The sequence below is a fragment of the Coregonus clupeaformis genome, chromosome 10 (assembly GCF_020615455.1).
Source record: "Coregonus clupeaformis isolate EN_2021a chromosome 10, ASM2061545v1, whole genome shotgun sequence".
Lineage (NCBI taxonomy): Eukaryota > Metazoa > Chordata > Actinopteri > Salmoniformes > Salmonidae > Coregonus > Coregonus clupeaformis.
Window position 1 is genome coordinate 5302575 of NC_059201.1, and position 25359 is coordinate 5327933.

At 45.2% G+C, this 25359-nt stretch overlaps 1 protein-coding gene across 1 annotated transcript in view; it reads left to right on the forward strand.

Annotated features, from left to right (window-relative positions):
- Positions 1–24658, forward strand: part of LOC121574779 (protein phosphatase 1 regulatory inhibitor subunit 16B-like) — a 53584-nt gene extending 28926 nt beyond the window's left edge. The window contains exons 7-10 of the mRNA XM_045223213.1: positions 161–236; positions 10447–10576; positions 10873–11044; positions 22448–24658. Of these exons, the coding sequence (XP_045079148.1) occupies positions 161–236; positions 10447–10576; positions 10873–11044; positions 22448–22930 (861 nt within the window). The 3' untranslated portion in view covers positions 22931–24658. The remainder of the gene's footprint in view (positions 1–160; positions 237–10446; positions 10577–10872; positions 11045–22447) is intronic.
- Positions 24659–25359: the final 701 nt, after the last annotated feature.

Consider the following 25359-nt stretch of genomic DNA (forward strand, 5'->3'; position numbering starts at 1 on the left):
CGCTGTTCTAATGTGACTTGATGTGTCCTTACCAGCACATGGTAGAGAACACATCCAGTAAAACCTAACCTAAAGAATATACAGTCCACCAAGTCCTCAGTTACAGCACATGATCGTGGATAGCCGTGTAAATGCTGATAGATACTCTCTATTGTTCCAGATGCATGTAGCAGAGCTGCTGGTTTCTCACGGTGCCAGTCTCAATGCCAAGACCTTCTTAGAGGAGACTCCCATTGGTAAGTCTGCCCCAACCCTAAACCCTACCTACCTACATAACCCTAACTACATAACCCTAACCCTACCTACATAACCCTAACCCTACATAACATTACCTACATAACCCTAACCCTACCTACATAAGCCTAACCCCACATAACATTACCTACATAACCCTACCTACATAACTCTAACCCTACCTACATAACCCTACCTACATAACCCTAACCCTACCTACAATGCAAATAGTCTGGGTAGCCATTTGATTAGATGTTCAGGAGTCTTATGGCTTGGGGGTAGAAGCTGTTTAGAAGCCTCTTGGACCTAGACTTGGCGCTCCGGTACCGCTTGCCGTGCGGTAGCAGTGAGAACAGTCTATGACTAGGGTGGCTGGAGTCTTTGACAATTTTTAGAGCCTTCCTCTGACATAACCCTACCTACATAACCCTACCTACATAACCCTAACCCTGCCTACATAACCCTAACCCTGCCTACATAACCCTAACCCTACCTACATAACCCTAACCCTACCTACATAACCCTAACCCTACCTACATAACCCTAACCCTACCTGCCTACAGAACCCTACCTAGATAACCCTAACCCTACCTACATAACCCTAACCCTACCTCCTACAGAACCCTACCTAGATAACCCTAACCCTACCTACATAACCCTAACCCTACCTCCTACAGAACCCTACCTAGATAACCCTAACCCTACCTACATAACCCTAACCCTACCTACATAACCCTAACCCTACCTAGATAACCCTAACCCTACCTACATAACCCTAACCCTACCTCCTACAGAACCCTACCTACATAACCCTAACCCTACCTACATAACCCTAACCCTACCTACATAACCCTAACCCTACCTAGATAACCCTAACCCTACCTACATAACCCTAACCCTACCTACATAACCCTAACCCTACCTCCTACAGAACCCTACCTAGATAACCCTAACCCTACCTACATAACCCTAACCCTACCTACATAACCCTAACCCTACCTAGAGGAGACTCCCATTGGGGCAAGATCAACACTACAGAGCAAAGGTTTTCAAACCTCTCCTTGTGGACCGCCAGACATTTCACCATTTTGTTGTAGCCTACCTTACCTGATTCACCTAATCAAGGGCTTGATGATTAGCTGATAGGTTGAATCAGGTGTGCTAGCTGTGGAATAGTTCAAATACATGGAGGGGGTCCCCGAGGAGAGGTTTGAAAACCCCTGCCGTAAAGAACCTTATGACATCTCTATTGTATCTCTATCGTCTGCCCCAACCTGCTGTTTATCATCAATGAGAAGATGATGCTATACTGTAGTGAAGGGGGAAAAAATCTATACAGTTACATATCGCGCTATTATTTTTGGACAATATTATATTGATATTTAAATCCAAGTATCCATTTGTGTATATACACACTACCAGTCAAAAGTTTGGACACACCTACTCATTCAAGGGTTTTTCTTTATTTGTAAAAAAAAAAATTACATTGTAGAATAATAGTGAAGACATCGAGACTATGAAATAACACATATGGAATCATGTAGTAACCAAAAAAGTGTTAAACAATTCAAAATATATTTGAGGTTTGAGATTCTTAAAATAGCCACCCTTTGCCTTGATGACAGCTTTGCACACTTTTGGCATTCTCTTAACCAGCTTCATGAGGTAGTCACCTGGAACCCATTTCAATTAACAGGTGTGCCTTCTTAAAAGTTAATTTGTGGAAATTATTTCCTTCTTAATGCGTTTGAGCCAATCAGTTGGGTTGTGACAAGGTAAGGGGGGTATACAGAAGATATCTCTATTTGGTAAAAGACCAAGTCCATATTATGGCAAGAAAAGCTCAAATAAGCAAAATGGAATTACAGTCAATCATTACTTTAAGACATGAAGGTCAATACGGAAAATGTCAAGAACTTTGAACGTTTCTTCAAGTGCAGTCGCAAAAACCATCAAGCGCTATGATGAAACTGGCTCTCATGAGGACCGCCACAGGAATGGAAAACCCAGAGTTACCTCTGCTGCAGAGGATAAGTTCATTAGAGTTACCAGCCTCAGAAATTGCACCCCAAATAAATGCTTCACAGAGTTCAAGTAACAGACACATCTCAACATCAACTGTTCAGAGGGGACTGTGTGAATCAGGCCTTCATGGTCGAATTGCTTTAAAGAAACCACTACTAAAGGACACCAATAAGAAGAAGAGACCTGCTTGGGCCAAGAAACATGAGCAATGGACATTGGACTGGTGGAAGTGTGTCCTTTGGTCTGGAGTCCAAATTGGAGATTTTTGGTTCAAACCGCTGTGTCTTTGTGAGACACGGTGTGGGTGAACGGATGATCTCAGCATGTGTAGTTCAAACCGTAAAGCATGGAGGAGGAGGTGTTATGGTGTGGGCGTGCTGTGATTTATTTAGAATTCAAGGCATACTTAACCAGCATGGCTACCACAGCATTCTGCAGCGATACGCCATCCCATCTGGTTTGGGTTTAGTGGGACTATCATTTATATTTCAACAGGACAATGACCCAACACTCCTCCAGGCTGTGTATGGGCTATTTTACCAAGAAGGAGAGGGATGGAGTGCTGCATCAGATGACCTGGCCTCCACAATCCCCCGACCTCAACCCAATTGAGATGGTTTGGGATGAGTCGGACAGCAGAGTGAAGGAAAAGCAGCCAACAAGTGCTCAGCATATGTGGGAACTCCTTCAAGACTGTTGGAAAAGCATTCCAGGTGAAGCTGGTTGAGAGAATGCCAAGAGTGTGCAAAGCTGTCATCAAGGCAAAGGGTAGCTATTTGAAGAATCTCAAATATAAAACACTTTTTGGTTACTACATGATTCCATATGTGTTATTTCATAGTTTTGATATATTCACTATTATTATACAATGTAGAAAATAGTAAAATAAAGAAAAACCCTTGAATGAGTAGGTGTTTCCAAACTTTAGACCGGTAGTGTGTGTGTATATATATATACAGTCGTATGAAAAAGTTTGGGCACCCCTCTGAGGCTGCATAAGAATTTACTCTGTCATCACAGAAAATGATCACAGTGGCATGCCATTCAATTTCTAATAAAAGCTGAGTACTGGGGTATTGTCCAGACAAATATTTTTAGTGTAGCAATATTAAGTTGTATGAAATTAAATCAGATGTGAAAAATAGGCTATGCAAAAATGTGGGCACCCTTGTCATTCTGTTGATCTGAATACCTGTAACTACTTAGCACTGATTAATTGGAACACACAATTGGTTTGGTGAGCTCATTAAGCCTTGAACTTCATAGACAAGTGCATCCAATCATGAGAAAAGGTATTTAAGGTGGCCAATTGCAAGTTGTTGTTCTCCTTGACTCTCCTCTGAAGAGTGGCAACATGGGGGCCTCAAAACAACTCTCAAATGACCTGAAAACAAAGATTGTTCAACATTATGGTTTAGGGGAAGGCTACAAAAAGCTATCACAGAGATGTAAGCTGTCAGTGTCCACTGTGAGGAACATAGTGAGGAACTGGAAGACCACAGGCACAGTTCTTGTTAAGGCCAGAAGTGGCAGGCCAAGTAAAATATCAGAGAGGCAAAGGCGAAGGATGGTGAGAACGGTAAAAAACTGCTCACAGACCACCGCCAAAGACCTACAACATCATCTTGCTGCAGATGGTGTCACTGTGCATCGTTCAACAATTCAGCGCACTTTGCACAAGGAGAAGCTGTACAGGAGAGTGATGCGGAAGAAGCCTTTTCTGCACACACGCCACAAACAGAGTCGCTTGAGGTATGCAAACGCACATTTGGACAAGCCAGCTTCATTTTGGAATAAAGTGCTGTGGACTGATTAAACAAATATTGAGTTATTTGGTCATAACAAGGGGCGTTATTCATGGCGGCAAAAGAACACAGCGTTCCAAGAAAAATACTTGCTACCCACAGTAAAATTTGGTGGGGGTTCCATCATGCTGTGGGGCTGTGTGGCCAGTGCCGGTACTGGGAATCTTGTTAAAGTTGAGGGTCGCATGGATTCCACTCAATATCAGCAGATTCTTGGGAATAGTGTTGAAGAATCAGTCACAAAGATGAAGTTATGCCGGGGCTGTATATTTCAACAAGACAACGACCCAAAACACTGCTCAAAATCTACCTGGGCATTTATGCAGAGGAACAAGTACAATGTTCTGGAATGGCCATCCCAGTCCCCAGACCTGAATATCATTGAGAATCTGTGGGATGATTTGAAGCGACCTGTCCATGCTCGGCAACCATCAAACCTAACTGAAGTGGAGATGTTTTGAAAGGAGGAATGGTCCAAAATACCTTCATCCAGAATCCAGACACTCATTATAGGCTATAGGAAGCGTCTAGAGGCTGTTATCTTAGCAAAAGGAGGCTCTACTAAAAATTGATGTGATTTTTCTGTTGGGGTGCCCAAATTTATGCACCTGTCTAATTTCGTTTTGATGCATATTGTACATTTTCTGTTAATCCAATAAACCTAATTTCACTACTGAAATATTACTGTGTCCATCAGTTATTTGATAGATCAAAATGAAATTGCTGATCCAAACACCCAATTATTTATAAATGGAAATCATGGAAATTGTCAGGGGTGCCCAAACTTTTTCATACGACTGTATACAGTCGTGGTCAAAAGTTTTGAGAATTACACAAGTATTGGTCTTCACAAAGTTTGCTGCTTCAGTGTTTTTAGATATTTTTGTCAGATGTTACTATGGTATACTGAAGTATAATTACAAGCATTCCATAAGTGTCAAAGGCTTTTATTGACAATTACATTACGTTTATGCAGAGTCAATATTTGCAGTGTTGACCCTTCTTTTTCTAGACCTCTGCAATCCGCCCTGGCATGCTGTTAATTAACTTCTGGGCCACATCCTGACTGATGGCAGCCCATTCTTGCATAATCAATGCTTGGAGTTTGTCAGAATTTGTGGGGTTTTGTTTGTCCACCCGCCTCATGAGGATTGACCACAAGTTCTCAATGGGATTATGGTCTGGGGAGTTTCCTGGCCATGGACTCAAAATGTCGATGTTTTGTTCCCCAAGCCACTTAGTTATCACTTTTGCCTTATGGCAAGGTGCTTCATCATGCAGGAAAAAACATTGTTCGTCACCAAACTGTTCTTGGATGGTTGGGAGAAGTTGCTCTTGGAGGATGTGTTGGTAACATTCTTTTTTCATGGCTGTGTTCTTAGGCAAAATTGTGAGTGAGCCCACTCCCTTAGCTGAGAAGCAACCCCACACATGAATGATGCTTTACTGTTGGCATGACACAGGACTGATGGTAGCGCTCACCTTGTCTTCTCCGGACAAGCTTTTTCCGGATGCCCCAAACAATCGGAAAGGGGATTCATCAGAGAAAATGACTTTACCCTAGTCCTCAGCAGTCCAATCCCTGTCCCTGATGTTTTTCCTGGAGAGAAGTGGCTTCCTCGCTGCCCTTCTTGACACCAGGCCATCCTCCAAAAGTCTTCGCCTCACTGTGCGTGCAGATGCACTCACACCTGCCTGCTGCCATTCCTGAGCAAGCTCTGCACTAGTGGTGCCCTGATCCCACAGCTGAATCAACTTTAGGAGATGGTCCTGGCGCTTGTTGGACTTTCTTGGGCGCCCTGAAGCCTTCTTCACAACAATTGAACCTCTCTCCTTGAAGTTCTTGATGATCCGATAAATAGTTGATTTAGGTGCAATCTTACTAGCAGCAATATCCTTGCCTCTGAAGCCCTTTTTGTGCAAAGCAATGATGACGGCACGTGTTTCCTTGCAGGTAACCATGGTTAACAGAGGAAGAACAATGATTTCAAGCACCACCCTCCTTTTAAAGCTTCCAGTCTGTTATTTTAACTCAATCAGCATGACAGAGTGATCTCCAGCCCTGTCCTCGTCAACACTCTCACCTGTGTTAACAAGAGAATCACTGACATGATGTCAGCTGGTCTTTTTGTGGCAGGGTTGAAATGCAGTGGAAATGTTTTTGGGGGATTAAGTTCATTTTCATGGCAAAGAGGGACTTTGCAATTAATTGCAATTCATCTGATCACTCTTCATAACATTCTGGAGTATATGCAAATTGCCATCATAAAAACGGAGGCAGCAGACTTTGTGAAAATTCATATTTGTGTCATTCTCAAAACTTTTGACCACGACTGTATATATATAATTTTTTTGCTAGTGTATGTAGCATTAGCTAGTGCCAGTCGGCTGTACCTGCACCAAAACTCTGTTGTTATTCATCCTTTAGCTTGTTCTCCATTTTATATAGTGAGCCAACATGTTATCAACACTTTTATTTCCCTGACTGATCCAAACTTTTTTTCTCATGGCTCTCTCTTGTCTCTCTGCAGAAGACATATAGTGAGCAATATGTTTGGAACATCAAATCGCAATAAAATTGCAGTATCGAATCGCAATACATATAGAATCGCAATACATATCGTATCGCCACCTAAGTATCGTGATAATATCGTATCGTGAGTTCCCTGGCAATTCCCATCCCTACTATACTGTATACATGATTGCTATACTAGAGTCTAAAACACCATGAAACCAACCCATAGAGTTGTGGAAACTGAGTATTTATCCAGAACCATCTCAGAGAATTCTCCCCTCACACTTTCTGTGTTGAGGCCGGATGGAGTTCAGGGAACCTATAGATGGCGCCTAAATCTATCTCTTTTGAAACGGGCAGAATTTCGTCAATTTATTAGAGATCAAATTACGTTTTTCTGTGAAACAAACTGTCCGTCCTCTCCCAATAGTTTTGACCTCTGGGATACATTACAGGCCTTTCTTAGGGGTCAAATCATTTCCTATACCAAATGTCTTCAAATTAAATACACTGCTGAATTTAATTAGGAACGACCAAAAATCTGCCTCTAAAGAAACATGCCGCTCATTGGTGAATAAAAAACGGAAATATAATACTTACAAAACTGAAAAGGCTATTCTTAGAACTAGGCAAAGATACTATGAATTGGGGGAGAAAAGTCACAAAGTCTTGGCCTGGCAGATAAAAGCTAAGGAGAATTCGAGAACCATCAACTCTATCGAAACTCAGAATGGTCAAGTGTCTCCACCCTGAAGAGATTAATAAGTAATTTAAACAATACTATTCAAAGTTATACACTTCTGATGGAACGGAACCAGCAATGATAGGCAATTTCCTCTCTACAATCCGGCAAATCCCCAGGAGACGATGGATTTCCTAGAGTTCTAGAAGTTGAAGGATTAGTTTACTCCTCTCTTGATGTACGTTCTGAATTTAGCTGCTGAGAAGCAGAGTTTTCCACAGCTATTATAACAGTTATTCATAAGAAAAATAAAGATCCTCTACAATGCTCTTCTTATAGGCCAATCTAGCTCCTCAATGCCGACTATGAATCGATTTCTAAGGCGATGGCTTAATAGATTAGGACTATTTGCCAAACCTGATCAACATTGATCAAACAGGCTTTATACAGAGAAGATCCTCCACCAATAATTTGCACAGGTTATTCAATGTAATTCACATGGCCAGTGCGATGGGCGATCCTAGTACTGCAGTATCTCTAGACAAAACACTTTTGATAGCTGGAGTGGCCATACCTATTCAAGGTCCTTGCTAAATTTAACTTTCGTCCTTCGTTTGTCAACTGGGTTAAGACTTTATACCATAAACTGCAAGCCAAGATCACCACTAATGGCATGATATCAGCTACTTTCCCACTCTTTAGAGATAGTAGGCAGGGCTGTTCACTTTCCCACTGCTTTTTGTGCTAACCATAGAACCTTGGCGGAGGCCAGAAGATCCTGGCATAAAGGGCGTTCAGGGGGGCCAGATAAGGCACAAGATCTCATTGTTGACATAATTGTGTTCCTCTCGGACCCGACCGGATCCCGCTCAAAACTACAGACACTAATGGGTACATACAGCTGCATATCAGGCGACAACGTCAACATGGACAAAATGTAAACACTTCCACTGACTCGCTTTGACTATAGCACCTGTGAACAGACAGGTCCCTTCAGATGGTCGCCACAGGGGTTCAAATATCTAAGAATCACAGTTGATAATGACTTAAGACATTTGTACAAGCTTAACTACTGTCTTGGTTCAGAAGGTGGTGGATGATTTGAATAGATGGATAGAGCTGCCTCTTACATTATTTGGGAGAATTAATTGTATTAAGATGAACGTTCTGCCTAAATTGATGTATCTATTTCAATCTTTACCCATATCCCTACCCGAGAGTTTCGTTAAGTCCCTTAACAAGACCAGAAGACATTTTGGAACTTTGAAGTATGGAACTGTAAAACTCCAAGGGTGAGCCTGGACAAATTAACATGGGATTGTGGGCAGGACAAATGAGATTTATTTCATTCTTATTTAAAGCTGAACCCGCCTCCTTTTGGACTCAGATGGAAATGTTTGATCTTAATGAAGAGGTTGGGAGTAATATTATCTACAAGTGGAACGAACCCAAGACTATATCAACAAAAACAAGCAATCCCTGTACCATCAATTTAGTAAGATATTGGCATGAAATTTCGTAAATTCTTTGGTCTGAAAGGAGACTTGTCACCTGAAACACCCCTGTGGCTAAACAGACTCCTTCCAATGATCTCGGATAACAATATTTTTCACCATTGGCATGAGAAGGGAATAACATTTAGAACATTTGTTATGAAGATTGAGTCCTTTTGTAATTTGAGCAAGTGAAAGAGAAATACCAGTTATCCAATACGCATTTCTTTTGTTATTTACAGTTAATAAACTTTCTCAGAAGCACTCTTGGAGATAATATAATTTTACCAAATCTATTAAGTATTGACCAACTACTCCATGATGCATGACTCATTTAGATCCAGATACAGATTGTACTCATTGCTAATGAAACAATGGCCAAAATCAGATGTGCATAAGTCAAGAGAGATGGGAAGCTGAACTAAATATATTAAGTGATGAAGAGGCTATGGTCAGACGTATGCCATGATAGCATATCAGCAACCGTCAACTCTAGATGCAGACATTACAACTTCCTCCACAAACTCTATCTCACCTCGGAGGCTACAGAAATATCATGAATGTGTTTTAGTTGTGGATCAACAGAAGGCACTTTTTTTGCATTCCACTTGACAGTGTACTAATTGACAAGCCTTCTGGCATATTGTTTGTGATACCCTGGCCTAAATTATGGAGGTCCCTTTCCCTTATTATGGAGGTCCCTTATGTGGTCCTCTGTAGCTCAGCTGGTAGAGCACGGCGCTTGTAACGCCAAGGTAGTGGGTTCGATCCCCGGGACCACCCATACACAAAAAAAAAAAATGTATGCACGCACGACTGTAAGTCGCTTTGGATAAAAGCGTCTGCTAAATGGCATATTATTATTATTATTATTATATTATTATATTATTATTATTATTATTATTATTATTATTATTATTTCCCACTTGACCCTGAAATGTGCCTTCTGGTTAACTTTACAAATGTGAATTTAAGGAATAATTTCAATATCAAATTTACAGAAATTGCCCTTGCCGCTGAGAGAAAATGTGTTGCTTTGACATTGAAGTCAGATTCCCCTCTCTCAATTACAAGATGGCTCTCTGAAATTAATGTGTATTCCTATGGAGAAGATTACTTATTGATTTAAGAAATAAATTCAACCATTTTGTGAAAATATGGCAACCCTTCCTGGACTATATGGAAACACTTCCATAGTGATTGGTGGATGTGGGCTTGTAGATCGATGTAAATAGATGTAAATATTGTCTCTCTGTAATGTTCTGTATTGTTTTGTATTGTTTTTGTGTTGTTTTGTATTGTTTTTGTTGTTTTGTATTGATTTGTATTTGTTTTGTATTGTTTTTGTTTTGTATTTGTTTATTTTTTATTACTTGTTTTTCTTAGTGGAGGGGTGGGGAGGGGAGGGTTTAGTTGCCGTTTGTTCTGGTATTTATTTTGCTTAATTGTTCTGTTTTTTAAAACTCCATAAACCCCTACCTGGCCACAGAGCAGTGGTTGATGGGAGGATATGTTTTGGTCTCTGTGACCTTTCTGTGACTTCTGACCTGTGTGAGGACGAGGAGTTCAGCGCCATCCTGTGTGCGTGCGTGTATGATCTCTGTGTGACCTCTGACCTGTGTGAGGACGAGGAGTTCCGAGCCATCCTCTGTGTGTGTGTTCCCTGTGTGACCTCTAACCTCTGACCTTTAGACCTGTGTGAGGACGAGGAGTTCCGAGCCATCCTGCTGGACCTGAAACACAAACACGACATCATCATGAAGTCTCAGCTTAAACACAAGACCTCTTTGTGTAGGAGGACATCCAGCGCAGGCAGCCGTGGGTATGTACTGACCTCTACTGGACCGAGAGGAAACTGCATTCAGACTTGTACGTTTTCTCCACCATCTAGTACTACAGTAGTGTTTGTTCAACGTGGTCATGGAGAGGGGCAAGGGATGCTTTTGTTACAGCCCAGTCCTAACACATGATTCAACTAATCCACTAATAGCTGAATGTTCTTATAAATCAGGTGTGTAAGTGCTGGGTTAGAAGTCAAATGTAAAACTCCAGGACTATGATAAAGAAACCCAGACTGACAGGAACACTGAATGCCTCTCCTCCCTGCGTGTGCTTTAGGAAAGTGGTGCGGAGGGCAAGCCTGTCTGACAGACACAACCTTCGTGTGAAGGAGTATGAGACTGAGGCCATCGTGTGGAGAGGAGGGAGGGAAGGAGGGAGGGAAGAGAAGGAGGAGGAGAAGAAGACGGACCAGGAGAACAGCCATCCCATCTATACAACTGTTACTACGGTTAGTATGGATGAATGTTTCTCCTATCTCACGTGTGTAAAAACCCATGTAGCTTATCACTATATTCACTTCTGTGTAGAGACAGTAATACCCACTAAAACTGTTAAAAAATAAGCCCCATGTTAAAAAGGACATTACAAAGGCTCTCAAAGAAAAGAAAGTGGCCTTCAAAAACAAGGATAGGGGGAGGTTAAGAGGATGCCATGCTGCGGGAGGGGAAATGGGCCCACAGAGAGCAACTGCAGAAAGCCTTCACAGCAGCCAACCCCAGGCTAGCCTATGGCCAGCATGTCAGCACCCTGCAAATCCCTCCACGTGGAGGACGAGTCCACATTTGTGAAGGAACTGAACCTGTTCTACAAAAGATTTGATGTATGACAACATCGACCTCCCACTGTACCTAGACAGTGTAAACAGCCTTGTGCAATGGTGTGACACGAACTCTCTGGTCCTGAATGTCACAAAAACACAAGAGGTTATCTTTGACCCCAGGTCAGTGGCTGACTTGAGCCAGGTCGTCATTCACAGTGAACACATCCAGCAGGTCGACTCCTATAAATACCTGGGAGTACATGTTGACCATGCCCTGAGATGGAGTGTCATGTGGACTATGTGTGTGTTAAGGTGCAACAGTGCATGTACTTTCTCTGCAGGCTGAGGTCTTTGGGCCAGTAACCAAAAGGTTGCTGGATTGAATCCCCGAGCTGACAAGGTAAACATCTGTCATTCTACCCCTGAGCAAGGAATGGGTTGGGTTACATGCGGAAGATACATTTCAGTTGAATGCATTCAGTTGTACAACTGACTAGTTATCCCCCTTTCCCTTTCGGGGAAAGCTCGGAAATACTGAACTTGTTCTTTGGGTCCACTATCCAGAGTGTTCTGCAGTACTGCATCACTGCTTGGTACAACAGTGTCACAGTACAGTCAAAAACCAGGGTGACAAGTCTGCTGAAAACTGCCTCCAAACTAATTGACACACCCACCTACAAAACCTTTCTGGACAACTAACTAACAACTACCACACAAATAGGCTGAAGATGTCAAAGAAAACAGCTCCTGCTGTCCATGAAACTCTACAGACTCCCCCTGTGCAAACTGGTCAGGTACAAAAACTAATACACTATATGTACAAAAGTGTGTGGACACCCCTTCAAATTAGTGGATTAAGCTATTTCAGCCACACCTGTTGCTGACAGGTGTATAAAATCGAGCACACAGCCATGCAATCTCCATAGACAAACATTGGCAGTAGAATGGCCTTACTGAAGAGCTCAGTGACTTTCAACCTGGTACCGTCATATGATGCCAACTTTCCAACAAGTCAGTTCGTCAAATTTCTGCCCTACTAGAGCTGCCCTGGTCAACTGTAAGTGCTGTTATTGGTGAAGTGGAAACGTCTAGGAGCAACAACGGCTCAGCCGCGAAGTAGTAGGCCACACAAGCTCATAGAACGGGACCGCCGAGTGCTGAAGCGCGTAAAAATCATCTGTCCTCGCTTGCAACACTCACTACCGAGTTCCAAACTGCCTCTGGAAGCAACATCAGCACAATAACTGTTTGTCGGGAGCTTCATGAAATGGGTTTCCATGGCCGAGCAGCTGCACACAAGCCTAAGATCACCATGCACAATACCAAGCATCGACTGGAGTGGTGTAAAGCTTGGCGCCATTGGACTCTGGAGCAGTGGAAACGCGTTCTCTGGAGTGATGAATCACGCTTCACCATCTGGGTTTGGCAGATGCCAGGAGAACCATACCTGCCCCAATGCATAGTGCCAACTGTAAAGTTTGGATGAATAATGGTCTGGGGCTGTTTTTCATGGTTCAGGCCCCTTAGTTCCAGTGAAGGGAAATCTTAACGCTACAGTATACAATGACATTCTAGATGATTCTGTGCTTCCAACTTTGTGGCAACAGTTTGGGGAAGGCCCTTTCCTGTTTCAGCATGACAATACCCGCATGCACAAAGCAAGGTCCATACAGAAATGGTTTGTCGAGATCATTGTTGAAGAACTTGACTGGCCTGCACAGAGCCCTGACCTCAACCCCACCGAACATCTCTGGGATGAATTGGAACGCCAAGAGCGAGCCAGGCCTAATCGCCCAACATGTCACGGTTTACTAAGCCAGAACCCAGAAGCAGACCAGGACAAGGTAAATTGAAACAAAGGTGAGTGTTTATTTAATAGATCCACGAGTGAGGCTGAATAATCCAGGGAACAGAGCGGGTGGCGTGGATGGGTTGTTGAGGGTGCAGTGGTAGGTCCAGTAATGGCTCGGCAGCCGCCGACCATCAGGCAGAGGTTGGGTGAAGGTTCCGGGTGAGTGACTGCAGACAGAACAAAACGGAGGTAAGTATACAGCAAGTCAAAAAGGTGCAAAACAACAAAACTAACGCTAGAAGTTCCAAGGCTGATACACGGACAAACATACTGTTCATGGCTAACGATCCGGCAGGGAATGGATGTTAGGACAGAGCCTAAGAAGGGTGATGATCAGGACCAGGTGTGCAGATTGCTGATGGGATGCAGGTGCGGAAATCAAGAGAGCTCCCGCCTAGCAACGTTGCCCGGCAACCAGGCAGGGAGCGTTCCAGAACCCTCGGGAAACTGGAGATCCCGAGCAGAAAAACTAATACCCAGACAGAAACCGACTCAGACTGCAGGGATCGTTACAGTACCCCCCTCCGACGAACGCCACCGGGCGGACTCCCCGGAGCGCCAGGATGGAGGCGGTAGAAGTCACGAATGAGGTCAGCATCTAGGATCTGTCGCCGCGGAATCCAACTCCTCTCCTCAGGACCATACCCCTCCCAGTCCACGAGATACTGGAAACCCCGGCCCCGCCGTCTGGAATCCATGATGCGTCGCACCGTGTAGGCAGGACCACCTCCGATCATCCGAGGAGGAGGAGGAGGAGGCGGAGGAGGCAACAGAGGGCTGAGGAGAACAGGCTTGAGGCAGGAGACATGAAAGGTGGGATGGACTCTGAGCGTCCTCGGTAGTTTGAGTCGAACTGCCACCGGATTGATCACCTTCTCCACCACAAACGGACCAATGAACTTCGGTAACAACTTCCTAGACTCAGTCCGTAAAGGAAGATCCCGTGTGGCCAACCAGACCCTATCTCCGATGGTATAGGTGGGAGCGGGGATCCGGCGACGATTCGCCTGGAGCTGATACCGGTCCGAAACTCTAAGGAGTGCCTTTCTGGCCCGATGCCAGGTCCGGTGGCAACGACGAATATGGGCCTGAACAGAGGGCACTGAGAGCTCCTTCTCCTGAGAAGGGAACAAGGGAGGTTGGTAGCCATACAGGCACTGGAAGGGAGACATCCCAGTGGCAGATGTAGGGAGAGTATTGTGGGCATACTCAACCCAAGGCAACTGAGAGACCCAGGAGGTGGGGTTGGAGGAGACAAGGCAGCGTAGCGTGGATTCCATCTTCTGGTTGGCTCTCTCCGCCTGACCATTAGATTGGGGGTGAAAACCAGATGTGAGGCTGACTGTAGCTCCAATGGCCAAACAGAAGGACTTCCAGACAGCAGAGGTAAACTGAGGGCCACGGTCGGAAACGATATCACTGGGCAAACCGTGGACCCTGAAAACCTCCCTAACCAGGATCTCGGACGTCTCCGAGGCAGAGGGAAGCTTGGCAATAGGCACAAAGTGGGCGAACTTGCTGAATCTGTCCACGATAGTCAGAACGACCGTGTTTCCCTCAGAAACGGGCAACCCAGTGACAAAGTCCAGGGCCAGATGCGACCATGGTCGCCGGGGAATAGGAAGGGGGGTGAAGTAGTCCAGAGCTGGGCCGATTGGTACTCTTATTCTGCGCACACACTGGACAGGCAGCAACATAACCCCGAGTATCCTCGGCCATGGCAGGCCACCAAAAACGTCTGCGAAGAAACGCCATCGTCCGAGCCACGCCAGGGTGACAAGCCATCTTGCTGGCGTGGGACCATTTGAGGACAGCAGGACGAACCGACTCAGGCACAAACAACCGACCGGGTGGACCGTTACGGGACCGGGCTGCGTCCGAAGGGCCGCCATCACCTCCTCCTCAATCTTCCACCTAACAGCTCCCACGACGCAGTTCCGGGGGAGAATTGTCTCGGTCTTGGACCCACTCTCCTCCGTCTTGGAGAACATCCGGGACAAGGCGTCCGCCTTGCCGTTCTTAGATCCAGGTCGGAACGTCAGGGAAAAATTGAATCGTCCGAAAAACAACGCCCACCTGGCCTGGACGGGAGTTGAGACGTCTAGCCGATTGCACGTAAGCAAGATTCTTGTGGTCAGTCCAGACAATAAACGGTTGCTCCGCCCCTCCAACCAGTGGCGCCACTCCTCCAAGGCAAGTTTCACCGCGAGAAGCTCCCGGTTACCCACATCGTAATTCCTCTCCGCAGGCGAAAGGCGACGAGAGTAGTAGGCGCAGGGATGGAGTTTACTGTCCGTGGAGCATCGCTGCGACAGGATGGCGCCAACTCCCACATCAGACGCGTCCACTTCAACGACGAACTGACGGGCCGTGTCCGGCTGAGAGAGAATCGGTGCGTTGGTGAATCGCCTCTTCAAATCCAGAAACGCTCGATCCGCCTCCGGATTCCACTTGAAGATCCTGATACTGGAAGTCAATGCAGTTAACGGAGCGGCCACACGGCTGTAATCCCGGATGAATCTGCGGTAGAAATTCGCAAACCCCAAAAATCTCTGGAGCTGCAATCTCGTACCGGGCTGGGCCCATTCCAGAACCGCTCTAACCTTCTCCTGGTCCATCCTAATCTCTCCCCTGGAGATGATGTACCCGAGAAAGGATGTCGTGTGGGCGTGAAACTCGCACTTCTCGGCCTTCACGAACAGGCGATTCTCCAACAATCGCTGCAGAACCTGCCGGACATGCTGGACGTGGTCGGAAGGTTCCTTCGAGAAGATCAGAATGTCATCCAGGTAAACAAACACAAAGAGACCGATCATATCTCTCAGGACGTCGTTCACCATACTCTGGAATACCGCTGGAGCATTGGTCAGTCCAAACGGCATCACCTGATACTCGAAGTGACCCATCGGTGTATTGAAACCCGTCAACCACTCGTCCCCCTCTCTGATCCAGACCATGTGATACGCATTGCGTAGGTCTAGCTTGGTGAACACCGTAGCACCCTGTAAGGAGTCGAAGGCAGAACTCATCAAGGGCAGGGGATACTTGTTCTTGACCGTGATGTCATTCAACCCCCGATAATCAATACACGGTCGAAGAGAGCCATCCTTCTTACCCACAAAGAAGAATCCTGCCCCCAGGGGTGATGACGAGGGACGAACGAGACCAGCAGCTAGGGACTCCTTGATGTAGGTCTCCAAAGCCTCACATTCAGGTCGGGAGATACTGTATAACCTTCCCTTGGGGTAGACAGCTCCAGGGAACAGGTTGATGGCACAATCATATGGTCGGTGGGGAGGGAGTGACAGAGCCTTCTGCTTACTGAACACTTCCCCCAAATCGTGATATGTCTCGGGAACCAGGGACAAATCTGGGGGTTTAGCCTCAATCACCTGACTGGGAACCGAATGGGGACAGGCAGTCTTGAGACAGTTAGCATGACAATCAAGGCTCCAACTCGTTACCTTGCCCGTCACCCAATCGAACGTGGGATTGTGTTCCTTCAGCCAGGGGTATCCAAGGACCAGAGGAACATGGGAAGACGGCAGAATGAAGAATGAAATCATCTCCGAATGATTCCCCGACAACAGCATCTTAACCGGTTCAGTCCTCATCGTGATACGTGCCAGACTACTGCCGTTCAGAGTGGTCGCTTCAATGGCTTCCGGCAATTGCTCCTTGGAAAGCCCCAGCTGTTCCACCAACTCGGCATCAAGAAAGCTTCCATCGGCACCTGAATCGATAAAAGCGTTAATCGCTAAGCTCTGATTCCTGTTCATAAGGGTAGCCGGGAAACGGGGTCTGACAGAGGTATTGAGAGGTCGAAACTGGCTCGCTAAAAGTCCTCCCAACTTTAGCGAGCCGCGCAGTTTGACGACCGCCGGGAACAGGTGGCGAGGTAATGTCCCGAACCACCACAGTAGAGGCAACAGTTAGTCCTACGTCTGAGTTGGCGTTCCTCCTTGGTTAACCCGTGCCGCCCTACTTGCATTGGTTCAGAATCGGGAGACAGGACCTCTCCACTAATCCTGTGTGGTGGACGATGATCGACGTATTCTGGTCCAATCCCGACCCGACTGCAACCTGAGAAGCTGATCGATTGGACGGAACCCATTGCTTCTCCCTCCTTCGCTCTCGGACTCGATTATCCACCCGAATAGACAAGGCTACCAAGCTGTCCAGGTCACTAGGCTCCGGATAGGAGATCAACTCATCCTTGAGCTGCTCCGACAGACCCTGGTAAAAGGCCGCTTGCAGAGACTCCTCATTCCACCCACTCTCCACAGCCAACGTCTTGAACTCGATCACGAAGTCGGCCACGCTGCGAGTTCCTTGGTGAAGCGAAAACAGGCGCCTAGCTGCGTCCCTCCCTCGGACGGAATGGTCGAAGAGCTTCCTCATCTCGGCCGTGGACCCCTGGTATGAAGCCATGCAGGGGTCTTGTCGTTCCCAAACGGCTGAAGCCCACTCCAGCGCTCGACCACGCAGCAACTCAATCACAAAGGCTATCCTAGCCTTGTCTGTGGCATAAGAGTAGGGCTGTAGATCGAACACTAACCCACACTGCATAAGGAAAGAACGGCATCTTCCCAGCTCCCCCTCATATTTATCCGGCGTCGGAACCTTGGGCTCACGGAAGGACACAGCTCCAGAAGCGACAGGCGAGATGGGTGAAACCGGTAGTGGATCCTCCACCGGAAACTTGCGCTGGTTCTGGACCTCCGTCAGACCGGTAGAAAGGTTCCGAACTGCCAACGCGATCTCCTGTAGCTCCGTGCTATGATGGCCCAACATCTTCTCCTGATGGGTAATGGCATGGCGAACAGAGTCCAGGTCCGCTGGGTTCATTACTGGCCGGATCGTTCTGTCACGGTTTACTAAGCCAGAACCCAGAAGCAGACCAGGACAAGGTAAATTGAAACAAAGGTGAGTGTTTATTTAATAGATCCACGAGTGAGGCTGAATAATCCAGGGAACAGAGCGGGTGGCGTGGATGGGTTGTTGAGGGTGCAGTGGTAGGTCCAGTAATGGCTCGGCAGCCGCCGACCATCAGGCAGAGGTTGGGTGAAGGTTCCGGGTGAGTGACTGCAGAAAGAAACAAAACGGAGGTAAGTATACAGCAAGTCAAAAAGGTGCAAAACAACAAAACTAACGCTAGAAGTTCCAAGGCTGATACACGGACAAACATACTGTTCATGGCTAACGATCCGGCAGGGAATGGATGTTAGGACAGAGCCTAAGAAGGGTGATGATCAGGACCAGGTGTGCAGATTGCTGATGGGATGCAGGTGCGGAAATCAAGAGAGCTCCCGCCTAGCAACGTTGCCCGGCAACCAGGCAGGGAGCGTTCCAGAACCCTCGGGAAACTGGAGATCCCGAGCAGAAAAACTAATACCCAGACAGAAACCGACTCAGACTGCAGGGATCGTTACACAACATCCGTGCCCTACCTCACTAATGCTCTTGTGGCTGAATGGAAGCAAGTCCCCACAGCAATGTTCAAACATCTAGCGGAAAGCCTTCCCAGAAGAGTGGAGGCTATTATAGCAGCAAAGGGGGGACCAACTCCATATTAATGCCTATGATTTTGGAATGAGATGTTCGACGAGCAGGTGTCCACATACTTTTGGTCATTCTACATTTACATATTAGTCATTTAGCAGACGCTCTTATCCAGAGCGACTTACAGTTAGTGAGTGCATACATTTTCATACTGGCCCCCCCGTGGGAATCGAACCCAAAACCCTGGCGTTGCAAACGCCATGCTACACGGGACTACATGTAATGTATGTGCCACATGAACAAATCAGGAGGAAAATAGGAACATAGGGATGGACTCACTCATTTGGGAACGGGCAATAGTGAAAGTGATAAGTGAAATATAACTAACTGTGTAAAATAATAATGGAATCATGGACATTGAAATGATAGAGTTGTGTAATAACATTATGTGCAAAGCTCAGGGACCTTGGACATTAAGGGGATGTGTAACACTGAGTATAGGAGGGACAGCTACAGTGGGGGAAAAAAGTATTTAGTCAGCCACCAATTGTGCAAGTTCTCCCACTTAAAAAGATGAGAGAGGCCTGTAATTTTCATCATAGGTACACGTCAAAATCACATTGTAGGATTTTTAATGAATTTATTTGCAAATTATGGTGGAAAATAAGTATTTGGTCAATAACAAAAGTTTCTCAATACTTTGTTATATACCCTTTGTTGGCAATGACACAGGTCAAACGTTTTCTGTAAGTCTTCACAAGGTTTTCACACACTGTTGCTGGTATTTTGGCCCATTCCTCCATGCAGATCTCCTCTAGAGCAGTGATGTTTTGGGGCTGTCGCTGGGCAACACAGACTTTCAACTCCCTCCAAAGATTTTCTATGGGGTTGAGATCTGGAGACTGGCTAGGCCACTCCAGGACCTTGAATTGCTTCTTACGAAGCCACTCCTTCGTTGCCCTGGCGGTGTGTTTGGGATCATTGTCATGCTGAAAGACCCAGCCACGTTTCATCTTCAATGCCCTTGCTGATGGAAGGAGGTTTTCACTCAAAATCTCACGATACATGGCCCCATTCATTCTTTCCTTTACACGGATCAGTCGTCCTGGTCCCTTTGCAGAAAAACAGCCCCAAAGCATGATGTTTCCACCCCCATGCTTCACAGTAGGTATAGTGTTCTTTGGATGCAACTCAGCATTCTTTGTCCTCCAAACACAACGAGTTTAGTTTTTACCAAAAAGTTATATTTTGGTTTCATCTGACCATATGACATTCTCCCAATCCTCTTCTGGATCATCCAAATGGACTCTAGCAAACTTCAGACGGGCCTGGACATGTACTGGCTTAAGCAGGGGGACACGTCTGGCACTGCAGGATTTGAGTCCCTGGCGGCGTAGTGTGTTACTGATGGTAGGCTTTGTTACTTTGGTCCCAGCTCTCTGCAGGTCATTCACTAGGTCCCTCCGTGTGGTTCTGGGATTTTTTCTCACCGTTCTTGTGATCATTTTGACCCCACGGGGTGAGATCTTGCGTGGAGCCCCAGATCGAGGGAGATTATCAGTGGTCTTGTATGTCTTCCATTTCCTAATAATTGCTCCCACAGTTGATTTCTTCAAACCAAGCTGCTTACCTATTGCAGATTCAGTCTTCCCAGCCTGGTGCAGGTCTACATTTTTGTTTCTGGTGTCCTTTGACAGCTCTTTGGTCTTGGCCATAGTGGAGTTTGGAGTGTGACTGTTTGAGGTTGTGGACAGGTGTCTTTTATACTGATAACAAGTTCAAACAGGTGCCATTAATACAGGTAACGAGTGGAGGACAGAGGAGCCTCTTAAAGAAGGTCTGTGAGAGCCAGAAATCTTGCTTGTTTGTAGGTGACAAAATACTTATTTTCCACCATAATTTGCAAATAAATTCATAAAAAATCCTACAATGTGATTTTCTGGAGAAAAAAATTCTCAATTTGTCTGTCATAGTTGACGTGTACCTATGATGAAAATTACAGGCCTCTCTCATCTTTTTAAGTGGGAGAACTTGCACAATTGGTGGCTGACTAAATACTTTTTTCCCCACTGTATGTAATGTGGAAGGGAGGGCTCAGAGTCCTTAAACTGTCATTCTTGTTTAGTTTTTTCATGAATGTGTATGTTTGATGTTGTGTCTAGCCTACGCCATGTCTCTCTCCGTATTGCAGTGCATTTTCTTCTACGTAAAGCAATTATCTGTGAAAATCATACAATAAAGAAATAAACCACAAGCCTCTAGTCTAGTTAGTCAACTTGTCTTCTGTTTAGTTTGTGAAGGAAATCATAGGAAAGGTCTGTAATAGTAATTGGTAACAGCAGTTAGTAACAGTTGATAACAGCAGTTAGTAACAGTTGATAACAGCAGTGAGTAACAGTTGATAACAGCAGTGAGTAACAGTTGATAACAGCAGTTAGTAACAGTTGATAACAGCAGTTAGTAACAGTTGATAACAGCAGTGAGTAACAGTTGATAACAGCAGTTAGTAACAGTTGATAACAGCAGTTAGTAACAGTTGATAACAGCAGTGAGTAACAGTTGATAACAGCAGTTAGTAACAGTTGATAACAGCAGTGAGTAACAGTTGATAACAGCAGTTAGTAACAGTTGATAACAGCAGTTAGTAACAGTTGATAACAGCAGTGAGTAACAGTTGATAACAGCAGTTAGTAACAGTTGATAACAGCAGTGAGTAACAGTTGATAACAGCAGTGAGTAACAGTTGATAACAGCAGTTAGTAACAGTTGATAACAGCAGTTAGTAACAGTTGATAACAGCAGTTAGTAACAGTTGATAACAGCAGTTAGTAACAGTTGATAACAGCAGTTAGTAACAGTTGATAACAGCAGTTAGTAACAGTTGATAACAGCAGTGAGTAACAGTTGATAACAGCAGTGAGTAACAGTTGATAACAGCAGTTAGTAACAGTTGATAACAGCAGTGAGTAACAGTTGATAACAGCAGTTAGTAACAGTTGATAACAGCAGTTAGTAACAGTTGATAACAGCAGTTAGTAACGGTTGATAACAGCAGTTAGTAACAGTTAGTAACAGTAATCGTAATGTCCTCTGTCTTCCAGTTAGTAACAGTAATCTTAATGTCCTCTGTCTTCCAGTTAGTAACAGTAATCTTAATGTCCTCTGTCTTCCAGTTAGTAACAATAATCTTAATGTCCTCTGTCTTCCAGTTAGTAACAGTAATCTTAATGTCCTCTGTTTCCCAGTTAGGAACAGTTAGTAACAGTAATCTTAATGTCCTCTGTCTCCCAGTTAGTAACAGTAATCTTAATGTCCTCTGTTTCCCAGTTAGGAACATTTAGTAACAGTAATCTTAATGTCCTCTGTCTCCCAGTTAGTAACAGTAATCTTAATGTCCTCTGTTTCCCAGTTAGGAACATTTAGTAACAGTAATCATAATGTCCTCTGTCTCCCAGTTAGTAACAGTAATCTTAATGTCCTCTGTCTCTCAGTTAGTAACAGTAATCTTAATGTCCTCTGTTTCCCAGTTAGGAACATTTAGTAACAGTAATCTTAATGTCCTCTGTCTCCCAGTTAGTAACAGTAATCTTAATGTCCTCTGTTTCCCAGTTAGGAACATTTAGTAACAGTAATCTTAATGTCCTCTGTCTCCCAGTTAGTAACAGTAATCTTAATGTCATCTGTCTCCCAGTTAGGAACATTTAGTAACAGTAATCTTAATGTCCTCTGTCTCCCAGGTGATTCCAGTGAAGCCAGTAGTGGAGAGGCCCAAACTACAGAATAACCTGAAAGATGCACCAAGCGGCATCATCAAACAAAATGGCATCATCTCCACGACTACGTCCACGCCCACTCCCAGTCAGCTGCCGCCAACCAATGGCGAGCCTCCATCTCCTGACACGAAGAGCGCATCATCCGATCAGCTCCCAGAGGACGACTCCTCCTTGCCCAGGGAGCGCGCTCAGACCCTGTCGGAACTGAAAAAGCAGAGGTCGGCCGCCAAGCTGCTCAATCACCCACTCCTCAACGGTCACCTAGGAAACGGCTCCACAGAATCCACCGAACCCCAGAGCCCTGTGGATTCCCGCATGCCCCTCGTCTCGTCCAATGGCAGTGCAGTATACTACACCCCGGCAAGCGGTGACCCGCCCATGCTCAAACTCAAACAGCCAATAGATGACGAGGAACCAAAGGGGGGCAGCTGCTGCTGTGTCTCCTAGGGAGGAGGTGGAGGTCACCCCAAGACACTGATCTATGGTCAGGCTGACTGTGTTCTCCGCCAATGGTTCGGGGAGGGAAAGCTGATCCTAGATCTGTGCCTAAGGGCAACTTCTTCCCGGATAGAGCGCGTCAGAGCACGATGGTCTTGTGACTGTGGAGCAGGAAGCAGGAAGAGATTGCACAGAGGGAGACCAAAAGGCAGAGCCATGGTCCTAGAAGGCAATTGGAGTGGAGCTGGTCCAGCCAGGTGATTGGTTCCTGCCTACTCCCTCCTTTCCTTCCCCACTGTTTAACACTCCAGGCCAGACCAGGATGGAGAATACCCTTACTCCGGAAAATGACCGTCCTGATAGGACGCGAGGAATCGAGGAGAGATGAGTTGGGGAAGAGCCACTGTGATAGCTTGTAGTTGGTGGAGAGGGCAAGGAGGTGGTGGATACTGATCTGCTTATGGAATGGGTGGCTGAGATGAGACCATAAGAGTATGCAGGATACCCTTACTCCGGAGAACGGGCAAGCAAGCCACTGTGATAGATTGTGGTTGATGCAGAGGGCAAGGAGGTTGAATGATACGGCCCCTAGCCCCTAAGAGAAGTATTGTGCCCTATAAAGGAATAGATGGCCAGGCAGCGTGCTCTCCCATGTTAACCCTATCTGGTGTCTTACAACTTTTGACTGAATCACTGTTTTCAAACCACATTCCTCCGTGTATCCACTGTTTCTGAAAGTATGTGAGGGGGAAAAAACATTGCAGAAAGATCCACTCCACCATATCAGAATACTCTCTCAGTATTATTACTGTACCTGTGTTGGTCCACAGAGTAGCATAAGGAAGGGGGAAGGGTCATCTTTCCTAAGAAGTATTCTTGTACAAATGCTGACTATTTTAGCAAAGGGAAGGAATGGATTATACCATAACAGAACAGTATTACTGACTGTCTACCATCTATCTGTTCCTGTGAAGGATGATAGGAGCACTGCACTAGAGACATTTGAAACAATGCACATTAAACTCTGTCTTCTCTTGCTAACTGTTCATATCCAAACTGTCAGTGATTAAGGTGGTAGAAAGGTATTTCATATGCCCATGTCTTTTTAATATCATTATTTGTTGGTAATTTAAGCAAAAAAAATTGTTTAAAAAATCTGTACAGTTTGTAGCTGTTTATTTATGAAGATGTAATGTTATGTATGAAGGCTGTGGTTATACAGTGTATTTATTCTATTGATCTATCTATGGAGAGTGAATGCATTAGAATGAGCTGGTACAGTTACAGTATGTCTTCCTTTCCTGTGAAGCACTGATCCCAAATCTGGTTGTGCCGTCTTGCCGACTTCATTGGTGTCACTGGGATCGGGCTAGAAGCACCTTCTAGAACGGATATGTTCCTGTGGAGTTAACATGATGAGGTTATTATCCAGTCATCTGTAGCTTGTGTTTAGCCGGGCCCTACATCTGTTTGTCCTCGACCATGGGGGTTGGCAAGACGGCACAAACAGATCTGGGATCAGGCTAGCTTGTTTAAGGGTGCACCAACATACTATTGGAATATCTTATTTGTATTTGACCTGGTCAATGCAACACACACAGTAGATAGAGTGTTGTCTAGGGAACTGAAGTGTGTGTACATTGTGTTTTTGAAGGACCATTGTATGGTATTTTCCCAGACACTGTAGCTGTCTCTAACACAAGTGTTCATTTATATGAAATAAAATACTGTAATGTATGAAGTATGATATTGATTCACCCAGGCTCAGCCAGTGCTTGAAAACTAAGAGACTTAAACCCAGTACACTATAACAATGACACTGGCAAAAGTCAACTCTTATCACCACTAACTCAGACAATGTGTGGTATTGTAGTGTACACACATTACAATATGTAGACTACTACATATACTTTTCTAGAATGTGTGTCTGTGTTCCAAGTTCCAACCCTGGAAGTAAAGCACTGGCCTTCTGAACAATGCTGAACACCTCCAGAATGGGAAAGAACCGGTAGCCTGGGTGACGACGGTCTGTTCCTGCTCTTGTCAACTCCTAATTGTCATGATAGACAATGAGTGACAATAAGGTAGAAATCAGGCTAAAGAAGCAGCTGGTATAGGGGGAAGTAGTTCAGGAGGCTGGTTCAACTCATATTGTTCTTTAACCTGTGGCTACATTATAGAGGAAGGGCCTACATTAGTGTCAGACAACTGCTACCCTCCAGTCTGCAGTAGTAGTAGTAGTAGTAGTAATAGTAACAGTAGTAGTAGTAGTAACAGTAGTAGTAGTAGTAGTAGTAGTAGTAGTAGTAGTAGTAGTTAGTAGTAGTAGTAGTAGTAGTAGTAGTAGTAGTAGTAACAGTAGTAGTAGTAGTAGTAGTAACAGTACCACAAACCGCTCACCTCTCCTCTCCCGACTGCGTCCCTAAGGGTGCTAAATA